The following is an 18,321-nucleotide window of genomic DNA, read 5'->3' on the forward strand; positions in this document are numbered from 1 at the left end:
GACTGGTCTCGAACTCTCGGGCTCAAGCAACCCTCCCACCTCAGCCTCCCAAAATGCTGGGATTACAGGCACAAGCTACTGCGCCTGGCCTCGACTCATGCAAAAAGCCAAGTATCGCCAAAGCTTTGTCAGCAAGGAAATGTGACCGGCAAGCTATGAAGTTGAAGCAACAGTCAGGGGCCAGATCACTCAGGCTAAAAGCAAACATATGTCTACTGAGAAATAAAGCATGTGAATAGGCCAAAACTAACAATAGAGGCTGCGGGATTGCACCTGCACGACACATTACTGTGTAGGTGGTAACATGTCCTCTTGTAATTATTTGGGGAATGGTGGCTATCTTGCTGTGTCAGCAGCATTGAACCTGAGAAACGACAATGCAAAGGTATTCGTTTATCTTTTACAAGAGATTCTTTGAACTCTAAAGCGGGGTTCACCTGGGGACAGATCAAGAAGATTTATGTTCGACCTGTAGCATTAAGCAGACTGTGTTCATTTAGGATGCACGATGGTAGCTCAGAAGAATAGAGGGTTGTGCCCTTTGGAGTGGAGGCCTGCTGTTTGTTTGACAGAGGGTAATAAATAAAAGGACCACAGTGCCTCGAAGCTCTTTGGAAGGTTTGCAATGAGGAAGGTAAAAAATGGGAAACAGCCTGAAAGTGGCATGTAATGATGAGGGAGCCGGTGAATGGAAATTCAAATCCCTATCACGCTTTTACACTTTTCCGTGCTGGTGAATTATCTGGGGTCTTGTGGCTCATAATAGAGCTTGCACTGATTGCTGCGTCCCTCTCTCTTTTCCTCCAGAAAGTCTGACTTAATGAAGCAAAATGGCATTGAAGGGGGAGGAGAGAGAGCTTTGATTATTTGTGCATTAAAGAATGTTGCTGTGATGTGACCAGTGGATAGAAAATTTTAAAAACAGGAAAAAAAAGTAAGAACTTTGCATATGTCAGCTTTTCTTTGAGACTGAGAAATTTCACAAATGTTTCACAAACATTTCATTTCTGAAATCAAATACTTTAAATGCATTTCATCCCTTCTGAAGAAAAAGTATGTCATCTATTGTAAATATAACATAACATAAAAATGACCGTTTAAACCATTTTTAAGCATATTCAGCTTATTGAGTACATTTGCTGCTCAATGTACATGGGCAACTATCACTACTGTATGTCTCAAGAATTTTTCCATCTTCTCCAACTGCTACTCTAAAATCTCCCCCTATCTGCAGTTTTGCTTTCTGTGGTTTCAGTTAGCTAGAGTGAACCGAATCACAGTCCAAAAATATTAGGATATTTTTAGAGTGAGCGACCACATTCACATAACTTTTATTACAGTATATTGTTATGATTGTTCTACTTATTGTTATTATTTTTTAGAGACCAGGTGTCCTGTTGCTCAGGCTGGAGTGCAGTGGTACAATCATAGCTGACTGCAGCCTGAAATTCCTGGGTTCAAGTGATTCTCCCACCTCAGCCTCCTGAGGAGCAGGGACTATAGGTGCACAGCACCATGCCTGGCTTATTAATTTTTTTTTTTAATAGAGACAAGGTCTTGCTCTGTTGTTCAGGCTGGCCTCAGACTCCTGACTCCTGACTTCAAACAGCCCTCCCATCTCAGCCTCCCAAGGTGCCAGGATTACAATGTAAGCCAGTGTGCCTATCCATATTTTATTATTCATTATTGATGTGTCCAATTTATAAATTAAGCTTCATAATCAGTACATATTTATAGGAAAAAAAGTATACGTAGGGTTCAGTACTTTCAGTACCTTCTGAGGTTTCAGGCATCACCTGTTGGGAATCTTGAAATGTATGCCCCATGGATAAGGGGGAAATACTGTATCCACTGAACAATTCAATGAGTGATTCAATACTGTATCCACTGAACTCTCCATTTTCCCCTCCCCTAAGCTCCTGGGAGCCACCATGCTACTTCTATCTCTATAAATTTTACTACTCTGGATACCTCACCTAAATGGAATCATACAAGGTTGTTCTTTTTGTGACTGGCTTATTTTGCTTAGCATAATGTCTTCAAGTTTCATCCACATTGTAACATGTGCCAGAATTTTCTTCCTTTTTAAGGGTAAATAATATTCCACCACATGTATAAATCTACATTCCATATTTTGTGTACCCATTTATTTGTCTTTTCATGTTTGGGTTGTAGAAAAAGTGTCTTTTAAACATGGAGCAGGGGGCCATGATCCTTTCCTTTTCTTAAATCATCTTACTTTTATTTTTTCCTTTCACTGTCCTTTCCTTCTTTCCTTTTATCCTTTCCTCTCCTCCCTCTCTCCTCCCTGGGTAAAAGGAGGATAAAATGTGACTAAGAAATGTTACCACTGGGAATTCAAGAACTAGGCCAGGCACGGTCCAGGCACAGTGGCTCACACCTGTAATCCTAGCACTTTGGGAGGCCGAGGCAGGCAGATTACCTGATGTCAGGAGTTCAAGACCAGCCTGGCTAACATAGTGAAACCCCATTTCTAATAAAAATACAAAAATTAGCCAGGCATGGTAGCGCACACCTGTAATCCCAACTACTAAGGAGGCTGAGCCAGGAGAATCATTTGCTTGAACCTGGGAGGCAGAGGTTGCAGTGAGCCGAGATATGCATTTATGCTTCTTCTATGTCTTTTCATGGCTTGATAGCTCTTTTCTTTCCCTCCCCTCCCTTCCCCTCCCTCCCCTCCCTCCCTCCCTCCCTCCCTCCCTCCCTTCCTCCTTTCCTTCCTTCCTTCCTTCCTTCCTTCCTTCCTTCCTTCATTCCTTCCTTCCTTCCTGTCTCTCTCTCTTTCTCTCCTCCCCAGGATGGAGTGCAGTGGTGCAATCATACCCCATTGCTGGAACTCTGAGGCTCAAGAGGTCCTCCTGCCTCAGTCTCTTGAGTAGCTGAGACTACAGGTGCTTGCCACCATGCCCGGCAAATCATTTCTTTTTAGCATTGAATATTATTGCATTGTATGATGTACCTGTTTATTTATCCATTCACCTTCTGAAGGACATCTTGGTTGCTTCCAATTTTGGCAGTTAACAATAAAAGTTGCTATAAACATTCACGTGCAGGTTTTCATGTGGGCATAAGTTTTTAGCTCATTTGGGAAAATGCCGAGGAGCACAATTTCTGGATTCTGTGCTAAAACTATATCTAGCTTTGTTAAGAAACTGTCAAACTGTCTTCCAAAGTGGCAATGACTTCCTTTTGGGTTTTATTGTTTTCCTTTCAGAAGTGAGGAGTTCAGGCTCCATTATAACACTTAAATCACAAGGTGGCAGTGTAGACTAAGAGAGAAAGTAAATAGGGTCTCAGACCCCTACACATGGCCTGGCATAAGTGGTTACACTTTCTCCTGCTCATGCAGACTGTCCAGGTGAACTGAGAATGGGGATATGGAGTCAGAGAAGTTTTCTTGTGACTGCTTCAGCCGTTACGTTCTTCTTATTATTATTTTAGAGATGAGGTCTCACTTGGCCACCCAAGCTACAGTGTAGTGGAATGACCATAGCTCACTGCAGCTTCAAACTCCTGGGCTCAAGCACCTCTCCTGCCTCAACCTCCCTGAACTAGCTAGGACTAAAGGTGTGCTCCATTGTGCCTGACCAAGTTACTATTTTTGAAGGCATAAACCAAGGTATTGTGTAGAGCAAAAGGACAGGAGAGGAATGGTGTCCCTGAAGGATTAGGTGACAGTTTTGGCATTAAGGATAAATAAGAAGTTGTGCAAGTGCCAGGCTTCTTAATCTAGCAGACTGTAAGGACAGTAAAGTCATGGTTAAGAGGCAAGTTGAGGCTGGGTGTGGTGGCTCATGCCTGAAATCCCAACACTTTGGGAGGCTGAGGTGGGAGGATTACTTGAGACCAGGGGTTCCAAACCAGCCTGGACAACAGAGTGAGACCTTGTCTCTAAACAAATAAAATTAAAAAATGAGGTGAGAGGATCGCTTGAGCCCAAGAGATCAAGGCTGCAATGAGCCATGATTGCACCACTGCACTGCCACCTGGGTGACAGAGCAAGACTCTACTAAAAAAAAAAAGAGTTGAATCGGTAAGGTGTTTATATATTAAAAAAAGACTGTTACGATAGGTACCAGGCACTTAGCACTTGCTGATGGAATTAATTGATTTGGAGTATAATAAAACTCTTATTTGGGCTTAGCCAGAAGACTGTGATTTAATGGTGGATATTTTTGTTTAAATTTGTTTCTGATTAACAGGAAAATTATCAATCCCATTTAATGTTTTCTCATTATTTCCAGTATGGCAAAGGAAAAGCAGCTGCACTTGCCCTTCACTATATTAATAGACAAAGGACGAGAAAGGTCACTTGTTGTTGTCATCTGTGTCAGGTACGTGTCACAGGGGTGATCTACACTTATCCATTGCCACTTCACTAGAGGGGAACAGCTACAGCAAAGGCACTTCTGTGTCATATTTCAATGCAATAGGCTGTGGACCTGACGGATGGTCAATGCACAAGGCATAAGGTTTTAGAATAATTTCCATAAAAGAGTGGAGATCTTTGTCAGAGAATGTGAAAATTAGGTGAGCAACATTTCATCCTGATTTTTATATATGTCTTGGAAACCTAGCCAGAGCTTCATCATGTGTCAAATGTTGAACAAAAGCCAATTGTGATAGTTAATTCACTCTTAGTAAAGTCTAGGCAGGTGTATTTCAACTTGCTCATGGAGAAAGTTAGGAAGTTAAGCAGTATCATGTGAGTGGCTGTCAGCTCCACACAAGTCAGCAGCAAAAGATTTGTATGATAATAGTTGCAATTAATAGTAATTATTAGCCAGGCATGATGGTTCACACTTGTAATCCCAATATTTTGGGAGACTGAGGCGGGCAAATCACTTGAGGTCAGGAGTTTGAGAACACCCTGGCCAACACAGTGAAACCCTGTCTCTCCTACAAATACAAAAAATTAGCTGGGCGTGGTGGTACACACCTGTAGTCTTTAATACTTGGGATGCTGAGGCAGGAGAATCACTTGAATACGGGAGGCGGAGATTGCAATGAGCTGAGATTGTACCAGTGGACTCCAGTCTGGGTGACAGAGCGAGACTCTGACTCAAAAAAAAAAAAAAAAAAGTATTCATTAAAAACGATCAGTAATGCAAAAGTCCCCGGAAATGTCAGGGTTTAGGGTTTGATATGGTCTGGATGTTTGTCCCCTCCCAATCTTATATTGAAATGTGATCCCCATAGTTAGAGATGGAACCTGATGGGAGGTGTCTGGGTCATGGGGATGGATCCCTCTTGAATGCCCTGGCCCCCTCTCCACAGTAATAAGTTCACGTAAGAGCTGGTTGTTTAAAAGAGCCTGGCAGCCCTTTTGCTACCTCTCTCACCATGCGATGTGCCTGCCCCCACTCCACCTTCTGCCATGAATAAAAGCTTCCTGAGCTTGGCTTCACTAGAAGCCAAGCAGACACTGGTGCCATACTTGTACAGCCTGCAGAACCATGAGCCAAATAAACGTCTTTGCTTTGCACATTACTCAGCCCAAGGTATTCCTTTATAACAGTGCAAAACAGACTTACATAAGATTTTATTACATATGTCCATATTGCTCACCAGAAGTTGCTCTGATTCTTCCTCTAGAAGAAAATCCTTACCTGTTTAAAATGTTAAAAAAAATGCTTTCTTGTTTTAATTTTCATTTTGGGGTTATTAATGAGTTGAAAATATTTTTTAACATGTTCATTATATATTTGTATTTCTACTTTTGTGACCTTTACCCATTTTTTTTCTCTTGGTATTAGTGTTTTTCTATTGAGTTATGGGAACTATTTATACTTAAATTTGATGTGATTATATACCTTGCACATATTTTTCTCTGAAAATTTATTTTTATTTTAATTTTTAATAGTAAAGCTATTAACTGAACATATATATATATATATATATATATTTTTTTTTTTTTGGACATAGAAAATGTTTCTTTATGTCAAGAATACAAAAATGTTTACCTTGGTCAGGCATGGTGGCTCACGCCTGTAATCCCAGCACTTAGGGAGGCCGAGGTGGGCGGATGGCTTGAGGCCAGGAGTTCCAGCCAAGCCTGGCCAATGTGGTGAAATTCCATCCTACTAAAAATACAAAAATTAGCTGGGCATGGTGGCGGGTACCTGTAATCCCATCTACTTGGGAGGCTGAGGCAGGAGAATCACTTGAACCTGGGAGGCCGAGGTTGCAGTGAGCCAAGATTGCACCACTGCACTCCAGCCTGGGTGAGAGAGACTCTGTGTCAAAAAGAAAAGGAAAATGTAAAATGTTTATGTTTTTGTTCTATTATTATTATTAATTTTAAATTTTATTTTTATTTTTTGAGACAGAGTCTTGCTTTGTCACCCAGGCTGGAATGCAGTGTCATGAACACAGCTCACTGCAGCCTTGACCTCCTAGGCTCAAGTGGTTGTCCTGCTTCAGCCTCCTGAGTAGCTGGGACCACAGGCATGTGCCACCATGCCTGACTAATTTTTTTTATTTTTTGTAGAACCATAATCTCCCCACGTTGCCCAGGCTAGTCTTGAACTCGTGGGCTTAAGTGATCCTCCCATCTCAGCCTCACATAGTTCTGGGATTCAGTACTATTTTAATAGTTTATATCAATGAAAAAAATTCGGAACTGCTTTTGGAGGCAAAGTGTAAGATGAAGCTCAAACATTATTTTTTAAAATATGGCTAGCTGACTGTCCCAAAAGCATTTATTGAAAGAGTCATCTTTTTCTCTCTTTGTAATTTGAAATGCAAACATAAAGCCACATAACAAATACTTTTTTGATTCAATCACTTAAAGGAAAACTGACTTTTCAAACAGATCTTTTAAAATTTTCATTTGACTTTCTTTCCATTATATATATTTACCACCTGTTGCAGATGGAGTGAAATACTTCCAGGAATATTTTTATTGAAAATGATTGTAACTGTTGTCTTAGTCCATTTGTGCTGCTGTAACAACATACCACCAACTAGTTAATTTGTAAAGAACAGAAATGTATTGCTCAAAATTGTGGAGGTTGAGAAGTCCAAGGTCAAGGTACTGGCAGATTCAGTGTCTGGGGAGGGCCTAGTTCCTGCTTCCAAGATGGCACTTTGAACAGTGCCCTCACATGGCAAAAGGTGGAAGGGAAAAAAGGCTGAATGAATATTTTGTGAAGCTTCTTTTTTTTTTTTCTTTTTTTTCTGAGACAGAGTTTTTGCTCTTGTTGACCAGGCTGGAGTGCAATGGCATGATCTTGGCTCACTGCAACCTCCGCCTCCTGGGTTCAAGTGATTCTCCTGCCTCAGCCCCCCGAGTAGCTGGGATTATAGGCAACAGCCACCATGCCCAGCTAATTTTTGAATTTTTAGTAGAGACAGGGTTTCACCATGTCAGCCAGCCTGGTCTCGAACTCCCGACCTTGTGATCTGTGCCTCGGCCTCCCAAAGTGCTGGGATTACAGGTGTGAGCCACTGCGCCCGGCCGTGAAGCTTCTTTTATGAAGCCTTTAATCATATTCACAAGGGAGGAGACCTCATGACCTATTTGCCCCCTAAAGGGTGCACCTCACCGATTAAATTTCAACATATGAATTTTGGGGAACACATTCAGATCTTGACAAGTATTATCATATTTTTCAACAAAAATTAGTAACACAGGGCGGGGCGCAGTGGGTCATATTTGTAATTCTAGGCTGAGGTGGGTGGATCACCTGAGCTCAGGAGTTCAAGACAAGCATGGACAACATGGTGAAACCCCATCTCTACTAAAAATACAGAAAATCAGCTGGGCATGGCATGCTTCTGTAGTCCCAACGACTTGTGGAGCTGAGGCAGGAAGATTGCTTGAACCCGGAGATTGAGGCTGCAGTGAGCTGAGATGGCACCACTGCATTCCAGCCTGGGCAACAGAACAAGACCCTGTCTCAAAACAAAAAACAAACAACAACAGTAACAGGGGCTTGGACCTTAAGCCTAGTCGTGGTTGAAGATTATGTCCTTGGTTTTATTTTGTGGTTATTTTTTTTCTGAGCTAGGCCTAATTCTTTTGTGAGCTGTATCTTTGATTTCTTGCTCATTTTTATAAATACTGTTAAGATTTTAGAGCTTGTTTAAAAGAAAACTTGACTTACAGTGATAGTTTAAGTGAGAAAGACCATATTATTATAATAGCACATGTATAATGCAAATCAGTGCTTACCACATTGCCTGTATCTTTTAAAATGAAAGATTTGAGAACATATGCTGCCTGCAATGTGGTGATAATGATGATGCATTGAAATATTCCACTTAAAAAGCAGGCACAAGTAGTAATGAGTTTTTCTGCTAGCATTTCATGAAAAGGAGGCCCTAGGTCATGTTTGTAATATCTGTACTTTCCAAAGGGCTTCCAGTGGTCTCATGTAATACCTGGTAAAGCCTTTACCTTGCATAAAAGGAGAGAATATGTATTTCTCCTTGATTTTGAAAGGTACCTGATAAATTACGTTTCCCTCCAGGTTACCAGAAAATGACATCAACACAATTTTTTCTTACAAAGTTAAAGACAATCATTGCATTGAAGAAGAAAAGAGTTTTTTTCTTGATTACACTTCAAAGGATGTATTAAATCAAAATTAATGTTGTAAGTCTGGGTTAAATTTTCTCTTAGGGAAGGAATTACATTAAAAACCTCCAGGAACATTAGTAGCTAGAAATAAGATTTATTTTCACTTAGGAAGTTATAGTAGTATGTATCACAAAGTACTTATGCATCTTGATAACTTAGCAGTCTCTCATTCATAATATTCAGAATATCTAACTTAAATAGGAAAATACAGAATAAACTCAATATTTTCTATATGCCAATCACTGGACTAAAAATTTCTGTGCATGTATTATTAATCCTCATCATCATGTAATACAGTAATGTTTTAATCAACTTTATTGAGCTATAGTTTACATATACATTTTTTTGTTTTTGAGATGGTGTCTCGCTCTGTCGCCCAGGCTGGAGTGCAGTGACACAATCTCAGCTCACTGCAACCTCTGCCTTCTGGGTTCAAGTGAGTCTTCTGCCTCAGTCTTCTGTAGTTGGGACTACAGGTGTGCATTACCACATGTGGCTAATTTTTTGTATTTTTAGTAGAGACAGGGTTTCACCATTTTGGCCAGGCTGGTCTCGAACTTCTGATCTCAGGTGATCTGTCCACCTCGGCCTTTCAAAGTGTTGGGATTACAGGCATGAGCCAACTTATAGTTTACATATACTAAGTATAACCATTCTAATTGTGCAAGTCAATGCATTTTAGTAAATGTATATACCCATGCAACTACTATCACAATAATAATAGAGAATATCTTCATAATTGAAAATATTCTTTTGTGTCCACTTTGTAGTCAATCCTTTGCCTCTACCTTCACCCCCTGGAAACTACTGATCTACTTTCTGTCACTATAATTTTGTCTTTTCTGCAATTTCACGTAAATGGAATTGTAATATAAGTAGTCTCTTTTTTTTACATAGCATAATGCTTTCAGATTAATCGATGTTGTTTCATGTATCAGTAATTCATATCTTTCATTGTTGAGTGATGTTCCATTGCAAGGATGTACCGTAATATGTTTATACATATACTCACCAGCTGATAGATATTCAGGTTTTCATTTTTTGACTATTATGGATAAAACTGCTTTGAAATATAATGTAAAAGTATTTGTATAAACGTTTAGTTCTCTTGGGTAAATACCTAAGTGGGGCATTGGATTTTATAATGATTGTACCATATTAAATTCAAAACAGCAATGTATGAGATTTCCAGTTGCTCCTCATCTTTGCCAACACTTGGTCTTTTCAATTTTAGCCACTCTGAAGAGTGTATTCATAACTAATCGTGGTGTTCACCAGCATTTCCCTGATGTGGTAGCCAGTTTCCAAGATGGCACCCAGTGATCCTCATCTTCTGGTATTTATGCTTTTGTGTAGTACAGCCCCATAATAAATGTGGATGACCTGTGTAACCAATAGACAATCGCTGGAATAACAACTGAGTAACTTATGAGGACAGGTCATAAAAGACTTTGTAGTTTCTGTCTTGTTCTCTTTCAGACCACTTACTCTAGGAAAAACCAGCTATTATATCATGAAAACACTCAAGCAGCGCTATGTAGAGATCTATGCCATGAGGAATTAAGGCCACCTGCCAATAGCTAGCACTAATTTGCCAGTTATGGGAGTAAGCCATCTTGGAATTGGATCCTCCAGTCCCAATCAAGTCTTATGATATAGTCCTGGCCACCATCTTGACTGTAGTGTCTTGAAGATTTCTGAGTCTGAACCACCCAGCTAAATGACTCCTTGATTCTTGACGTATGAAAACTGTGTGAGGTAATACAAGTTTATTGTTGCTTTAGTCTGTTAAATTTTGGGGGTAATTTGTTATGCAGAAATAGACAAATAATATAGATTTTGGTACTTGGAGGTGGCTACTACTGTAATTCCTAAACTGTGGGAGTGCCATTGGCACCAGGCAGTAGGTGAAAGGTGGGAAGACTGAGGGGAATGTCAGTGAAAGCTTATTGATAGAACTTTGATGGCCTTTGAGGAGGCTGCTGGTAGTGTATATAGGAATGTGAAGTAGGCAAGATTCTAAGGTGGCCCTCAAGAGTCCTGGCCGAGAATGTGTTTTGCATAATCACCCCATTGAATGTCAGCAGGACCTGTGAGTATGAAAGTACATTACTACCAGAATTATGTTATAGTATATAGCAAAAGGGATTTTGCAGATATAATTAAGGTGTCTAATTAGTTGACTTTGAGTTAATAAAAATGGAAATTATTCTGGGTAGGCCTGACCAAAATACATGAGCCTTTTAAAGACAGAAACAGCAGCAACAGCTGGCCTTGACAAAGTGAACTAGCATGTTTTCAGAGGGCCTACAGGCAGCATAGGCAAAGGTATTCTGGGTAGAGAGAACAACATGGGCAAAATGAGGAGGCTTGAAAGTGTATAGTCTGTGTGTAGTCCGGCTAGTGGGAAGAGTGACAGGAGACACCAGCTGAGAGGTATAGACCATGCTAGGGAGCTGGACTGTCTCTACTGGCAGCAGAGGGGTGCCGTAAGCAGGGAAATGACATTACCATCATCTTTAGAGAGTACTTTCTATGAGCCAGGAACTAGGCTAAGAACTTGAGTGCATTATCTTGTCTAATCTGTTAATAGAACAGTACCGCATGAAAAAGTTACTATCATTATTAGCACTTTACCGAGGAGAAAACTCAATCTTGGGAAACTTATGCCCAAACCCAGCAGGTGATAGCTCAGAATCTGAATTTCATCTAACACCCAAAGCTATTCTGCAAATAATTTCTAGATCATTTTACCTAGAAGAGAGTAAGAATAATTATAAGAATAGTTCTAGCAGTGTTATAGAATAGGGATTGAAGAAAGGCCAGGCAAGGAGCCTGCTCAGGTTATTATAAGGGTTTTGAGGAAAGATGATGAAGGCATTAAGTATATTTTCGGTGCTTGCTCTGCTATGTTCTCTGTAGTCAATATTGGGTTACTTGTTGGAGCCTTCAGGAGCCTTTGTAAAATGAGGACAGTAGTGGTGCTAACATCACAAGGTTGGTGAAAGGATTAAATGAAAAAAAAGTCTGTCAATCACTTGGCACCACGTCTGCGATGTAGCTGGCCCTTAATATACACAGAAGTTTACAAGGTATTTGTTTAATAAATATAAAGAGGTTCACTCCAAGAGATTTTATTAAGTACATAATAACGTGTACTTTGAAGTGTACACAGGGGTACAACAGCGAACAACATGAGCAGGTAAGCAAGTGAACAAACAAATAATTTTAAGTGCAATAACTGTGTGTAAGGAAAAATGGAAGATGCTAATTTTTAGCTCCAGTAAGGAAATTTTTGAAGTATTTTTCTCTATCTTTATGTAATATCCTTCAGATAAGTTAATTTAATATAAATTCAGATAAAATGTGTTTACAAAACTAAGAGATAAACCAAAATGAAACACCCGATTAGGATTCCGAATCTCGCCTCCCGAGGTTAGTCCTGTCCCTCACGACTCCTCCTCCACCATAGCCACGCCTCTTTTGGGTTTACAGTGCAGGATCACCTCGGCCCCATTCTAGGGCTGTCCTCTCCTGGATCCCAGCCGAGGATCATTTGCTCGCGAGAGTTCCTCCGTCTAGCTGCTCACAAAGCTGCTGCGGGAAACTAAGGTAAGAAAATTGCCGAGAATTAGCTCGACCACACTCCCTGAGGCCCCGCCCCTCCTCTCTGGCCCGCCTCTTGGCACCCCTCCCCAGCGTCGCACGTGCAGTTGTTGTGGTTCTACGTCACGTGTTCCCGGAAGTGCAAGACAGGCCCGCCTCAAAGATGGCGACGCCCGGCGCACGAGGACGCCGTCCGTCTCTGGTCTGACTTGGATGGTAGCCTTGACGAGGTCCGCGGCACTATGGACCGGCCGGGATTCATGGCCTCGCTGGTGGTGAGTGCGGGGCGGTGGGGTGGGTTGCTTGGAGTGCCGGCATCCAGCACTGGAGCCCGTGGGGGTCCTCTGCTCTAGCTGTCTTCCGGTTTTGCGCGTTGGACTGTCCTCGGGTTACTGGCAGCCAGGTCTGAGAGGTAGCACGGGGCTCCCAGGCCACCGGCAGGCCAGGTGTCAAGGCGATGCCTGTATTGCCAGGTCGTAAGAGACAGGCTGGGGAACGAGGGGGTATTTGACTCGCTTTTGCACACTCATTTACTTAAAAGAAAAAAGAGCTAACATTATGCACTGTTAACTACTTTTAAATAGCATAACTACTGTAGAGATGCTGGGAGTTAATGTATGTATGTAACAACCAAAAAAACCTTACTAAAGTCTCTCACAGCCTTTCTATTCAGTACTACGTTTGTCAGTTTGCTGCATCTCTTTTCAGTCTTAGAAAATGACAAGTCCATCTGTTCATTCAATACATAATCTGCTTTTTCTACTCCAAGCCTAGGCTTTGAAGATATGTTGATGAGCGCACATAGCCCATCAATAACGCTGTGGAGTCAGTAGACAGGCTTAGTATTTAATTCCGTAGTAGAAAACTGCGAGAATCCACATAAAACAAAACAAAACGTCTTTTACCAAATATTTTGGAGCCTCCGGTAGGAGTTACTAGATATAGCAGTTAGCAAGACACAGATTGGCTGCCTGCGTTTTCATTGTGTGGGAGTGGGCAGAGACAGACAATAAATAATTTTAAAAATTATTTTCATGGGGTAAATGGAAGGCCGCAGTGATTTATTTACTTAGTTACCCAATTTTGGTGCTGCAGGTGTTGAGGATAACCTGGTGAACCAGATAGATCTGCTCCTAAGGGTCAGGTGTTGGAGACAAAATGACTGTTGGGATAAATAACAGGTGGGCTAGGTTCAGGGTGTTATGGGAATATATGGAAGAAAGGGATGTCTTAGCCAGACTTGTAGGATGATGGCTTTAAATCTAGATTTGTTGAATCTTGTATAAGCTACCTCTTAGAAATGTAAAGAAATAATGTTACCACTTTCAAGGAGCTTTCCTGTCTAGCTGGTGAGACAGCAGTAGTAGTTTGTCAACTAACGTTCCTGTGCCAGAAACTGGGGTAAGCTCTTTACCTACATTATCCAATTTGATTCTCAAAGCAATTGAAGCCTTATCCTGGTTTTCCAGATAAGGGAACAGGGATACCAAGAGGTTAGAGAACTAGTTCAAAGTCACACAAGTGAGATCCATTTCGTGTGTGTAAGTTTTGGAGCTCATGTTCAAACCCAAGTGATGTCACCTGGAAGTCCATGCCCTCACCTGGTTCTTGATAGTCTCTCTGAAGTCAGCAAAGGTTGCAGTTGCTAAAAACCAGGTGAGTGCTGCAGTTAACAAATATATACTTAATTAAAGTATGATATGATACACATGCAGTATACTTTTTTTCCCAATGTACTTATAGAGGGTAAAATTAGGATCAATAGGTGGAAGTTTCAAGAAACTAGATTTCATTCCAAGTGAAGGAAAAACATTTCATTGATTCAGCACACAGTTTATCTGCCATGGATTCTGCCCACTGGGTACTGTGGTAGGATTTGTAGATACAGTGCCAAATAAGCAAAACCCCATCTCAGGAAAGAAAGGCCAACAGACAGTTGCAGTGAATGATAAGTGCTATGAAAGAAACAAACTGAAGATATGGCAGAGTAGGGAAGTACTGGTGAACCTCTTAGATAGAGTGACCAAGGAAAGCCATAAAGAGGTGACATTTCAGCTAAAACCTAAAAGATGGGAAGGGGCTTGAATTTTTGATGATCAGAGTGGGAAGTTCAGTCATGGTGAATAGCTCACATGGAAAGAGCTTAGAGTATTCAAATGGTGAGGCCTAATAGATAAGGATAGCATGTCAGGGGATAGTATTGGAGGGGTAGGCAAAGCCAGCTGAGGTGGAGCTTTGTGGGCTAGGGAAAATAATTTGTATTTCATTTGAAGTGTAATGGAAGCCATTGAAATGTTTTATTATCAAAGTAGTACAGAAATGGAGTGGCTATTTTTTAACATCTTGGAGTGCCTTTGAGACAGGGTGAGTACTCCTCAGGGAGTTTGGTTTTGCTTACTACTATGTTACAAGTACCTGGCACGGTGTAAGCACTCAGTACTACTTTGAATGAACGAAAAGCCTGGATGATTGCTGAAGTCTTGAAACTTAGATTTGAATAATTAAGTGAGATAACATTAAACATGCAGAACAGAGCCTGGCAAGTAGCAGAGATTGAAATGTTCCCTTCCTAAAGCTTCATGAAGAGGACTGAATAAGGGGAGAGCCTCTGGGATGTTGGTTTTCATTTGGAGCACAGAGTGGGCTATCTAGAAACAATCCTCAAAAAGTACATTGATCAATGCATACTTTTAGGAAAGCAACTGGAACTAAGTAAGAGCAACCTAAAGATACTTATATTAATAACATTTAACTTAGTGAAGCCAGTACGAAACTACTAAAACATGGGACAAAAGGGGAAGAATTAGGCAAGCAATGGGAAACCCATTTCTTGGACTAGCCTGGAGTCATTAAAAATATCGCTTGTGAAGAGAATGTATTGTAATTACATGGAAAATGCTTATGAGATCAAATTAAGAGAAAACAACATTGCATGTATGTGTATTTGCTTGTGTCTAATTAAAGCTATGTTAAAACCTGTTGCATTCATGGGGGAAAAAAAGCCAGATTGAAATATCCCAAAATAACACTAAGTATTTTTGGTGGTAGGATTACATTGTGTTAGTCTTTTCTCACACTGCTAAAAAAGACATACCCAAGACTGGGTAATTTATAAAGGAAAAAGTCTTAATTTACTCAGAGTTCCACATGGCTGGGGAGGCCTCACAATTGTGCGGGAGGCAAGTGAGGAACAAAGTCACGTCTTACATGGTGGCAGACAAGAGAGCATGTGCAGGGGAACTCCCCTTTATAAGACCATCAGATCTTGTGAGACTTATTCACTATCATCAGAACAGCATGGGAAAGACCCTTCCTCATGATTCAATTACCTTCCACCACATCCCTCCCACAACACATGGGAGTTAGGAGAGTGACAATTCAAGATGAGATTTGGGTGGAGACACAGAGCCTAACCATATCATTCCACCCTGGCCCCTCCCAAATCTCACGTCCTCACATTTCAAAACCAATCATGCCTTCTCAATAGTCCCCTAAAGTCTTAACTCATTCCAGCATTAACTCAGAAGTCCTCAGTCCAGAGCCTCATCTGAGACAAGGTAAGTCCCTTCTGCCTATGAGCCTGTAAAATCAAAAGCAAGTTAGTTACTTCCTAGATACAATGGGGTTTAAGGTATTGGGTAAATACACTTACTGCAAATGGGAGAAATTGGCCAAAATGAAGGGGCTATACGCCCCATGCAAGTCCAAAATCCAACAGGGCAGTCAGATCTTAAAACTCCGAAATGATCTCCTTTGACTCCATGTCTCACATCCAGGTCACGCTGATGCAAGAGGCGGGTTTCCATGGTCTTGGGCAGCTCTGCCCCTGTGGCTTTGCAGGGTACAGCTCCCCTCCTGGCTGCTTTCATGGGCTGGCATTCAGTATCTGTGGCTTTTCCAGGCACAGGGTGCAAGCTGTCAGTGGATCTACCATTCTGAGGTCTGGAGGACAGTGGCCTTTTTCTCACAGCTCCACCAGCTGGTGCCCTGGTGGGAACTCTGTGTGGGGACCCCCTACTGGGGCAGCCATACTTCCCTTCCACACTGCCCCAGCAGAGGTTCTCCAGGAGAGCTCTGCCTCTGTAGCACACCTCTGCCTGGACATTGTGGTATAACCGTATATCTTCTGAAATCTAGGCAGACGTTCCCAAACCTCAGTTTTTCTCTTCTCCACACCTGCAGAACCAACACCATGTGGAAGCTGTGAAGGCCTGGGGCATGCATACTTCGAAGCCATGGCCTGAGCTGTACCTTGGCCCCTTTAGCTGTGGCTGGAGTGGCTGGGACACAGGGCACCAAGTCCTGAGACTGTGCGGAGCAGGGGGGCCCTGTACCCATCCAGGAAACCATTTTTTCCCTCCTAGGCCTGGGAGCCTGTGATGGGAGGGGCTTCCATGAAGGTCTCTGACATGCCCTGAAGACATTTTCCCCATTGTCTGTCTTGTCAATTAACATTTGGCTCCTAGTTACTTATGTAAATTTCTGCAGCCAGCTCGAATTTCTCTCCAGAAAGTGGGGTTTTTCTTTTCTATCACATTATCAGCCTGCAAATTTCCCAAATTTTTATGCTCTGTCACCTCAAGGATGCTTTGCCACTTAGAAATTTCTTTTGCCAGATACTCTAAATCATCTCTTTCAAGTTCAGAGTTCCACAGATCTCTAGGGGAGGGGCAAAATGCTGCCAGTCTCTTTGCATAGCAAGAGTGACCTTTATTCCAGTTCCCAGTAAGTTCCTCATCTCCATCTGAGACCACCTCAGCCTGGATTTTATTGTCCATACCACTGTCAGAATTTTGGTCAAAGTCATTCAACAAATCTCTAGAAGGTTCCAAAGTTTCCCACATCTTACTGTCTTCTGAGCCCTCCAGACTCTTCCACTGTCTGCTTGTTACCCAGTTCCAAAGTCACTCCCACATTTTCAGGTATCTTGACAGTAGCACCCTACTCTGGGTACCAATTTACTGTATTAGTCTGTTCTCATGCTGCTGATGAGGACGTAACTGAGATGGGGTAATTTATAAAGGGAAGAAGTTTAATGGACTCACAGTTCCACATGGCTGGGGGTGCCTCACAATGATGGTGGAAGGCCAAGGAGGAGCAAAGTCATGTCTTACATGGCTGCCGACTGGAGCATGTGTAAGGGAACTCCCCTTTATAAGACCATTAGATCTTGTGAGACTTACTAGCACCAGAACAGAATGGGAAAGACCTGCCCCCGTGATTCAGTTACCTCTCATCAGGTCCCTTCTGCAACATTTGGGAATTATGGGAGCTACAATTCAAGATGGGATTTGGGTGGGAATCCAGAGCCAAACTGTATCATATGTGTTCTTTTCTTTTTCTGAGACAAGGTCTTGCTCTGTTGCCCAGGCTGGAGTGCAGTGGTGCTGTCTCGGCTCAACTCATCCTCTCACCTCAGTCAGCCTCCTGAGTAGCTGGGACTAGCAGCATGCACCAGCCATGCCTGGCTAATTTTTTTTTTTTTTGTAGAGACAGGGTCTTGCTGTGTTGCCAGGGCTTGTCTTGAACTACTAGCCTCAAACAATCCTCTCGACTTGGGTTCAAAGTTTTGGGATTACAGGCATGAGCCTCTGAGCCCAGCCCTCATTTACCATTTTTCAAAAATTATTTTTGTAGAGAAAGGTTTCACAGGCATGAGCCACCACGCCTGACTGACCCTAATTTTGTCAAAACCTAAAAAATGCTTTAGCTGTAAATATATAGGTGAAAAACTACAAAGCTGGTGTTTATTTAGTGCACTGTAATTTAAAATATTAGAAACATTAATACCTTAATTCTTTTGGACAAAACCTTATCAACAGTAGTTTGAACATTTGCTTGTGTTCTCATTATATATTACAGAGGAAGCATCTTTTTATGCCTTGGCAAGTTGTCATACTGCTTTCTCAGTTTGGATCAACTTCTAACATTTTTTGTGCTTTCGATGTTGTGAGTTCCTTTAATGTGAAGATTTGCTGGCATAACTTACTCTGGGACATTTTTATCCTTTTTATCACACTACTTTCCTCATTTATATTAAGTTTGCTCTCACTTACTTTCTCTGGTTACTTATCTAGATTAATGACAGCAATGTGACTATTTCCATGGCC

The 18,321-nt window shown here is 41.6% G+C and overlaps 1 protein-coding gene and 1 long non-coding RNA gene across 3 annotated transcripts in view; both read left to right on the forward strand.

Annotated features, from left to right (window-relative positions):
- The first annotated feature begins 848 nt into the window (after positions 1-848).
- LOC135268865 (uncharacterized) lies at positions 849-12,361 on the forward strand. 2 transcript variants are annotated; one of them, XR_010337196.1, is made up of 5 exons: positions 849-934; positions 4,266-4,355; positions 9,840-9,941; positions 10,085-10,363; positions 12,101-12,361. It is a non-coding gene; the product is annotated as an uncharacterized LOC135268865 (long non-coding RNA). The 2 variants fall into 2 exon arrangements; XR_010337197.1 differs by lacking the exon at positions 9,840-9,941.
- An 8-nt stretch (positions 12,362-12,369) lies between these two features.
- SLC25A26 (solute carrier family 25 member 26) overlaps positions 12,370-18,321 on the forward strand; it is a 165,982-nt gene continuing 160,030 nt past the window's right edge. The window contains exon 1 of the mRNA XM_012473770.3: positions 12,370-12,486. Within this exon, the coding sequence (XP_012329193.1) occupies positions 12,454-12,486 (33 nt within the window). The 5' untranslated portion in view covers positions 12,370-12,453. The remainder of the gene's footprint in view (positions 12,487-18,321) is intronic.

The sequence above is a fragment of the Aotus nancymaae genome, unplaced genomic scaffold (assembly GCF_030222135.1).
Source record: "Aotus nancymaae isolate 86718 unplaced genomic scaffold, 86718_ANA_hifiasm-v0.15.2.pri h1tg000046l, whole genome shotgun sequence".
NCBI classification, from domain to species: domain Eukaryota; kingdom Metazoa; phylum Chordata; class Mammalia; order Primates; family Aotidae; genus Aotus; species Aotus nancymaae.